The sequence below is a fragment of the Haliotis asinina genome, chromosome 5 (genome assembly GCF_037392515.1).
Source record: "Haliotis asinina isolate JCU_RB_2024 chromosome 5, JCU_Hal_asi_v2, whole genome shotgun sequence".
In the NCBI taxonomy this organism is placed as follows: domain Eukaryota; kingdom Metazoa; phylum Mollusca; class Gastropoda; order Lepetellida; family Haliotidae; genus Haliotis; species Haliotis asinina.
Window position 1 is genome coordinate 37,486,330 of NC_090284.1, and position 9,625 is coordinate 37,495,954.

At 37.5% G+C, this 9,625-nt stretch overlaps 1 protein-coding gene and 1 long non-coding RNA gene across 2 annotated transcripts; one reads left to right on the forward strand and one right to left on the reverse strand.

The window, feature by feature from the left end:
* Positions 1 to 6,135: 6,135 nt before the first annotated feature.
* On the reverse strand, positions 6,136 to 8,882 carry LOC137283847 (uncharacterized). The gene is made up of 4 exons (XM_067815528.1): positions 8,872 to 8,882; positions 7,919 to 7,973; positions 7,568 to 7,618; positions 6,136 to 6,204 (listed from the first exon to the last, which is right to left on the reverse strand). The coding sequence occupies exons 1-4, from the start codon at positions 8,880 to 8,882 to the stop codon at positions 6,136 to 6,138; spliced, it is 186 nt and encodes a 61-aa protein (XP_067671629.1).
* A 191-nt stretch (positions 8,883 to 9,073) lies between these two features.
* On the forward strand, positions 9,074 to 9,393 carry LOC137284861 (uncharacterized). The gene is made up of 3 exons (XR_010956927.1): positions 9,074 to 9,089; positions 9,129 to 9,167; positions 9,359 to 9,393. It is a non-coding gene; the product is annotated as an uncharacterized lncRNA (long non-coding RNA).
* The last annotated feature ends 232 nt before the right edge of the window (positions 9,394 to 9,625 follow it).

Below are 9,625 nucleotides of genomic sequence, written 5' to 3' on the forward strand. Positions count from 1 at the left end.
AACACACCCAATTTAACTGACAAACGTTTATTAAATTTCCGAAATACACATATTGTTCTCTCGAGACCATGTCATATTACTATTAATACTAATATGATAATATTGAGCTGTTCTATGCGATTTACAGAAAATGTTCATCAAAGTTTTGTAACTTCGTTACATATAAATCTGTACTTTGTGGAAGTATAATTTGGTTGTTACTTGCAATTGCTGGCGTGTACACATTTAGGATATCAAGATATCGTTACTAAATATCGATACCCTCCACGTGAATTATTGCTTACACTGTTATCGCTTTTATATGATTCAGATATGTGAGTAGGCAGCATGATTTCACAGCTCGTGTCTATAATTTAGCACTTTGATTCCAATCCTACACCGCACCTAATGCATATATTAATCTATTGATAACATACCCACACTAAGGCGATATATTGTAGGAAGATTATATGTAACATATATGTAATAAATCACTTTTACTGCCATGTAGAGATATTTCATGCACGAATGACTGTTTCATACTGCTATTTCCTATGTCCAAATATTTGTGTTACTGTAATTCGATGCATTTTGGAGTCCATGTATGTGAAGAATGTGTACATATATTTACTGACCCATGCCTGTGTTGCTATTATATTTTTATCCAATAAACTGTCTGTCGTTGCTCATCAATGCAGAATATTATTCCATCACAATGTGATAACGAGACGCGTTTCCTCGAACTGGTAATTCACTTCTGCGTACTTCCCTGCAATTGATAATATTCCCCTAAACACGGTGACATACAAAGACAAAAACAAAGACAAAAAGCCCCCCTCAAAAACACAAAACTGATAAGATATTATGGGTGAGGCAGAAGCCTTTGGAAAAAGACACTTTAAATAGTACTTTAAATAGTGACGCGACTCACCCCTCATCTGAATGTACAGAGCGTAAATAGATAATATATAACGTGATGAATATTGCCTTCTGTTCACCACTGTTAACATAAACTGATAAAATGATGGTTAATTTAAAATATGATTCCTATTATTTCATCTTGCAAAATTTTATGTAAAAAATCCAAATGCTAGATAATTAAAATATGAATGCAACCGATCAATAATTATGTCACAATACCGAACCAACAATTACTACATTGACACGTTTCTAATTGATAAGACTATCGTTCTTTCTTCTTTATATTAAGACATTCTGCCTTGATTTAGAAACAACGCTCTACCTCTCTTCCTCGTTTTTGCGCGAATGTGACGTCAAGCATAATCAATTTTGATTGGTTAGAATCGACCCAGTTAGTTTTAGGTGATTCCCCGTTTATTATCACGTGACATCAAAGCTTGATTTGACCTTGTTGAACTCAAGCGTCACAGAAACGTACCTGATTATGGTGACAAGTCATATCGTGGATATATTGAACATTGAATGACAGGTATGTCATATAAATACACGTTGCAGTGTATTCTGTGTTTTAGTAATGTTTATGCGTGTGTCCTGGTGCAGGTGTACTTATAATTCATTCATGTGCAAATTCTAATGAGACATCGTGGTCACTCGTGAGGCGACATCGATTGGGCAGTTGTTATAAAATACATATTCATGAAGAACACCTATTCGTTGCGCATATATTATAGCAATGGTCGAAAATGTAGAATTCTAATATACGTTAAACTCATAGCTAAGCCCTAGATTTTCATTCATTCAGCTTGATCCTGTGAGCGCTAGATAGACATCGATTGCTGAGTAATCATATTTGTCTGACATGGGGTTATTTTTACCACAAAAATGATTGCAGAGATAAATAATTATGAAAAATAACCTCCAAAACTTTCACTGTTGAAAATGGGATAGCTGTTACAACAATATACAGTGTAGATCCAACTTCAGAAACAACAAATGCTTGCCGGCATGGGGTGGTAGGTCCCGCTGACTTGAATGTAGCTTATAAACCCCAGTTGCGTATATCGTTGTCCAGACTCAATATTGTTTACCTACGACATTCACATCGTTGAAATATTTCTGAGTGCCGCATTAAACACACAGAAAAAAACCAATCACACACGTTTGAAAATTACTTTTTATGTTGACGTAGATCAGGTATACAGTAGATGAACAGTCTCCAAAATAGATATCCCAAAATAGTTTTTGACTACTGGTTAGTTTTGCGTTGTGTCACAGAAGAATGAGTTGCATATAATGACCACAGACAGGATCACATCGACAATGGGACACCTTTAATTGTCTCCCACCACCAAAAAACCCATATAGAAACAAATGATAATAATAATAAAGAAAATAAATAAGAAAAAAACCCAAAGAAACAAATAGAAAATTTAAAAAAAAAGTAGTTACAATGCATTTGTAATTAATCATACAACAAGCAGTTGCAGACCCAAGCTGTCATACAGAAATACTTATACTCAAAGCACCATATGTAAAAATATATTTCAGGCTTCTTTTTAGTGTATTTTATTAACATAATATTCAGAAACCTTTTTTCTGCAAAAATATGTTTATTTAAAAAACTATATGTTTCATAATTTTTATAATGACGTGTCGCTGTAAATTAAATTATCATAATTAACTTGCAGCTATGGTTTATTATGACACCTCGCATGTATTTTATCCATCTGTTACTGAACTGATGAGGGTTTTTTTTCCTATTTTGTGTTAACTATTGGATACACAAAATATAGACCCAAGCTATAATTTTTGTTTCATCTACCCAGGTTTTCTGAAAAATAGAATGTATTACAAGGTTTACAGATAGATTTCATATACTATCTACTTAATAAAACTACATACATGTATGGAAAGGAATGTGTCAAATAAAATATCAAATGTCACATTTAAGCAACAAAATGGGAACTAACGTTATTTCCAGCAATATGTCAGTCCTAATTTACACAAATCGGCCAGACTACCACAGCAGTTGGGAAAGGTACGACTGTTGTAAAAGGCACGTGCAACTTGATCCTATTTTTCCTTTCTAGTAGTAGAACGGCAAAGACTACTGACTCAGTATTGATCTCGAAGTTTCCTCGAGGGTGAATGAGTTTCATTTTAAACCAAGCAGCATGTGTAAGCGTATCTATAAACTGGTATCCCAGCATATTTGTAACTATATGTAGGTCTATTATCACCTATTTGACATTGCACGTGTACTCACATTATGACTATCTTCGCCTCTCCCGCGTAGTTCACATTTAAAATGTTTGTTTTTTTAAAGTAAGATGTCCTGTCAACATTGAAATTAGAATTGACTTTTGAATACATTCTTTCCCCCCAACTTTACCGTGAACACGTTCCCGATGTTGACATGATTAGTGTGAAATGAATCAGTAGCCCGTCGACTATGTTCAGCATTTTTGTCCCGTGGTGCTTCTCAGTCATCGGCATTTTGTCGTTTGATGACACTTAACATGCCCACTTAGAATGATTTTCTGGACTTTCTAATACTTTAAGATTGTATGATTTTATTTTATAGACAGAAGGCAAAGTGCATCAACGTTTCGTAAAACTGTAAGATGACTTGCTGTAATGACTTGTTTGAATCACAGGAATTCGAAGCCTATAGCTTGGATCTGTACCGTTCAAATCAGTGCAAATCAACATTATTTACTGACCAGTGTCTAACATCCTGGATCCATGGGCATATTAAAAAATATATATATTTTTTTAAAATATAGGTTCGACTTCCTTGTCTTGAATACTATCCGACCCGTGAAGGTCCCGGGGTAGAATAGGCCTTCAGCAACCCATGCTTGCCATAAAAGGCGACTCAGCTTGTCGTAAGAGGCGACTAACGGGATCGGGTGGTCAGACTCGCTGACTTGGTTGACACATGTCATCGGTTCCCAATTGCGCAGATCGATGCTCATGTTGTTGATCACTGGATTGTCTGGTCCAGACTCGATTATTTACAGACCGCCGCCATATAGCTGTAATATTGCTGAGTGCGGCGTAAAACTAAACTCACTCACTCACTCACTCACTGAATATTATCCATTAACGAAAGTAGTAGTGCAGTTGTATAAACAATATAACATCCAACAGTTATCATATAAATACAGTTATATTTACGAAATTGGAATTTTTATGCAAACAATTTAATGCTGATGATTCATTTTATTTTAAACTTTAATGCATTGTTGTTTTTATGACACGAATGTACATATATCATCTTAACAAATCCTTTAAACGTATCATTACAAAGCGAATATACTATTAATGTATTTCATACAACATATATCACCTTAAACATGTTAAAACGAAACGTGTTCTAAACGTTTGTGGTCAGTCAGGCGTTAGAAATATAGTCGAACATAAGACAACAATGAATGTATTATTTGCTCTATGACTCGGAAATAACCTTAGGCTAAGAACAATTAGAAAAGGACACCCGTAAGCAGCTGAGTTCATTATGATAAGAGAGGCATGTCTCTAGGGTAGTTAGCACTTCCCAGGACTAGAGGCCGGAGACACTAAACATCCCTACGACTAGATTATAAGGCCGTTAACCGTATGAGAAACCGTGACGTTGTACTTTGATTTAAATTGTTGGTTTGAATGCCGAAAATAGCTGGTTTCCAAGTAAGACTGTGTACTTTGGTTACTGGAATTGGAACATTGCAATTAATTACCAATCATTATCATCATTATTATTAATCTGAAGTAGGCATACACCAGACCGCACGCACGCACGCACGCACGCACGCACGCACGCACGCACGCACGCATAACGAATTCTCATCCTGTGTTTCAACTTTATCATCAACGAATTCCTGTTCTTTTCGGGGTTTTTTCCGACAATTGAAATAGCATCTTCACATTACATAGAATGAATGTTATATGATTAATCTTGTTTATGTGGAAGTCGGCGCGTGTCTGATACTGCTTTCTCCTACATGTGTTTTGAAGTGTCTAGATCTAGCCCTGTTGGTATCTAAGAAACCAGCAATCCCTGGCCATTTGTGCCTCGGTATCATGTACAGAGTATCATGTGAACTGCCATCTCATATCATGGTGGTGTTTGAACAACCCTGCAGCAACGGCGGTGGGACTGGAAAACAAATGTTTATAGTTTCTATTTTAACATTAGCTATGTTGACTGAATAGATGAGTTAGTTATTTAACCTTAGGAGATATTCTATTTCATATCTATAACTAAACTAATCTGAAATGGTTTCACAGGTCCGGTGACTTTCCCACTTGTGGTAGATTATCTAATTTGGCCTAAACCTTTGATTTCACACACATTAAACAAACTTAAATTTAACCGTTTAAATTTTAGGATATATTCCAGTGTTCATAAAATATATAAATAGCAACAGAGAATTCAAATACATCTGATGGCAGTGTAGGAAAGATGAAGATAATCCAGCCTGTTCACAGGACTGGCAGGCCAGTTTTTTTACCAGTATTCCCAAAATCTAGCCTGTGATCCCCTTGCTTTGGCCGCCACTTCCTTACTTAACCCGTTTTCAAGAAGTTAAGGGAGAGAACTCTGTTCGTACATATAACACTTTGTATCGCAGACTTACAGTCTGATATTATAAGATTTAGATTAAGTGTCAGTACAACTTCAGTAGATCATAATTAAAGGTAATTTCAAATAAAAACTTCATTTTTTGTTCACCCTTAAAGCAAAATATTTACCGGGAATATATCAGCCTTGTTAATACTCTTAAAAAATCCCAGGATACAGGAAGCAGCTAGCAGCAACATACCTGTATGTCGTCGTTTTGACTCTGATCATATGGATCGTGTCAGTGATGAGCTTAATGTTGACCTCTTGGATACTGCACTGCATGGACATCAAAGACATCACTACAGGGGGCTGCTGATGGAGCTTGTGTACTGGTTGTACTTCATACTCATCTCAGATTTCAACTAATTAGTACCGAAATAGGCAAAGTAATAATGGTTTGACTTTTTCCGTTACTTTCCTTTCATATGCAGACATTTTACACTCTGTTATGTCCAGATTTTAGAATTCGCTTTTTATTTAGTTGCTTTCAAAGATAATTAATGTTAGCCGTTGTTGAAAGTTAGCCGTTGTTGATATTCAAAATTAACCGTTGTTATCGTCGTACCTGTTCAGTGAATGGACACTTTGGAAAATACAATACCTAGTGTTCAATACAGAGGTCGTATATCAGATGCCAACATTTCTGTCGTTCCGTTGACTTTCACATTTGTCCTATGCTGTTGAGAAGTTTGGAAAGGATTTAATATAGCGTACTAGTTGCTGATTACCAGGTATTTACAGAAAAGAAATTGTTACTTTCTTTTTGTTTGCCTTGTTTTGCCTCTACTGTATGGGCTTTCTCAGACAAAGAAGATTGTGTACTTTACGATGTTGTGTCCAAATGAATAGAACACATCTTGGCCCTCACTCCTTATTTTTTCTTCTCTAAATAAACTACTCATTACAAGAAACGTTTAATGTCTTCGATGTAGTGTCCGTAGCCCATGGAATGTAGATGTGTTTGTGATGTGTTTTGATACTATTAGAAGAAAATCCCTTTTGCTCATGAAAGTGCTAACAGACTTGTTGTTTTCTTTAACCACTCGATTCTCTAATGCACCTGATTTTCAACAAAAGTGCAACCAAAATGTGACCTCTCATTATGACCAGGCTGCTTTACTGTGTAGGTCACATTTTCCCTAACAAAACTATCAGGTTTCATTATGATGTTCAAACGTATATATTTCGTAAAGAGAATGGAAACATTTTGAGAAAATGATCTGGCTGTTTTACAGTTTCTCTGGAAAACAACAACAACAATGACGAAGACGACGACAACAACAACAGCAATAAACACACAGGTGTAACTACCTCACTGTATACATCAACTAGACTTACAGGTGTAACTACCTCATCGTATGCATCAACTAGTCTTACAGGTGTAACTACCTCCCTGTATACATCAACTAGACTTACATGTGTAACTACCTCCTTGTATACATCAACTAGACTTACAGGTGTAACTACCTCCTAGTATACATCAACTAGACTTACAGGTGTAACTACCACCCTGTATACATCAACTAGACTTACAGGTGTAACTACCACCCTGTATACATCAACTAGACTTACAGGTGTAACTACCACCCTGTATACATCAACTAGACTTACAGGTGTAACTACCTCCTTGTATACATCAACTAGACTTACAGGTGTAACTACCTCCCTGTCTACATCAACTAGACTTACAGGTGTAACTACCTCCCTGTACACATCAACTAGACTTACAGGTGTAACTACCTCCTTGTATACATCAACTAGACTTACAGGTGTAACTACCTCCTTGTATACATCAACTAGACTTACAGGTGTAACTACCTCCTTGTATACATCAACTAGACTTACAGGTGTAACTACCACCCTGTATACATCAACTAGACTTACATGTGTAACTACCTCCTTGTATACATCAGCTAGACTCACAGGTGTAACTACCTCCCTGTATACATCAACTAGACCTACATGTGTAACTACCTCCTTGTATACATCAACTAGACTTACAGGTGTAACTACCTCCCTGTATACATCAACTAGACTTACAGGTGTAACTACCTCCTTGTATACATCAACTAGACTTATAGGTGTAACTACCTCCCTGTATACATCAACTAGACCTACATGTGTAACTACCTCCCTGTATACATCAACTAGACTTACAGGTGTAACTACCTCCCTGTATGCATCAACTAGACTTACAGGTGTAACTATCTCCTTGTATACATCAACTAGACTTACAGGTGTAACTACCTCCCTGTCTACATCAACTAGACTTACAGGTGTAACTACCACCCTGTATACATCAACTAGACTTACAGGTGTAACTACCTCCCTGTCTACATCAACTAGACTTACAGGTGTAACTACCTCCCTGTATACATCAACTAGACTTACAGGTGTAACTACCTCCCTGTATACATCAACTAGACTTACAGGTGTAACTACCTCCCTGTATGCATCAACTAGACTTACAGGTGTAACTATCTCCTTGTATACATCAACTAGACTTACAGGTGTAACTACCTCCCTGTCTACATCAACTAGACTTACAGGTGTAACTACCACCCTGTATACATCAACTAGACTTACAGGTGTAACTACCTCCCTGTATACATCAACTAGACTTACAGGTGTAACTACCACCCTGTATACATCAACTAGACTTACAGGTGTAACTACCACCCTGTATACATCAACTAGACTTACATGTGTAACTACCTCCCTGTATACATCAACTAGACTTACAGGTGTAACTACCTCCTTGTATACATCAACTAGACTTACAGGTGTAACTACCTCCTTGTATACATCAACTAGACTTACAGGTGTAACTACCTCCTTGTATACATCAACTAGACTTACAGGTGTAACTACCTCCCTGTATACATCAACTAGACTTACATGTGTAACTACCACCCTGTATACATCAACTAGACTTACAGGTGTAACTACCTCCCTGTATACATCAACTAGACTTACAGGTGTAACTACCTCCCTGTATACATCAACTAGACTTACAGTTGTAACTACCTCCTTGTATACATCAACTAGACTTACAGGTGTAACTACCTCCCTGTATACATCAACTAGACTTACAGGTGTAACTACCTCCCTGTCTACATCAACTAGACTTACAGGTGTAACTACCTCCCTGTATACATCAACTAGACCTACATGTGTCACTACCTCCCTGTATACATCAACTAGACCTACATGTGTAACTACCTCCCTGTATACATCAACTAGACTTACAGGTGTAACTACCTCCTTGTATACATCAACTAGACTTACAGGTGTAACTACCTCCTTGTATACATCAACTAGACTTACAGGTGTAACTACCTCACTGTAGGTACATCTGTATGTCTAGGTGGTGCATACAGTGAGGTAGGTACATCTGTATGTCTAGGTGGTGCATACAGTGAGGTAGGTACATCTGTATGTCTAGGTGGTGCATACAGTGAGGTAGTTACATCTGTATGTCTAGGTGGTGCATACAGTGAGGTAGGTACATCTGTATGTCTAGGTGGTGCATACAGTGAGGTAGGTACATCTGTATGTCTAGGTGGTGCATACAGTGAGGTAGGTACATCTGTATGTTTAGGTGGTGCATACAGTGAGGTAGTTACATCTGTATGTCTAGGTGGTGCATACAGTGAGGTAGTTACACCTGTACGTCTAGGTGGTGCATACAGTGAGGTAGGTACATCTGTATGTCTAGGTGGTGCATACAGTGAGGTAGGTACATCTGTATGTCTAGGTGGTGCATACAGTGAGGTAGTTACACCTGTACGTCTAGGTGGTGCATACAGTGAGGTACATCTGTATGTCTAGGTGGTGCATACAGTGAGGTAGTTACATCTGTATGTCTAGGTGGTGCATACAGTGAGGTAGGTACATCTGTATGTCTAGGTGGTGCATACAGTGAGGTAGTTACATCTGTATGTCTAGGTGGTGCATACAGTGAGGTAGGTACATCTGTACGTCTAGGTGGTGCATACAGTGAGGTAGTTACATCTGTATGTCTAGGTGGTGCATACAGTGAGGTAGGTACATCTGTATGTCTAGGTGGTGCATACAGTGAGGTAGTTACACCTGTAC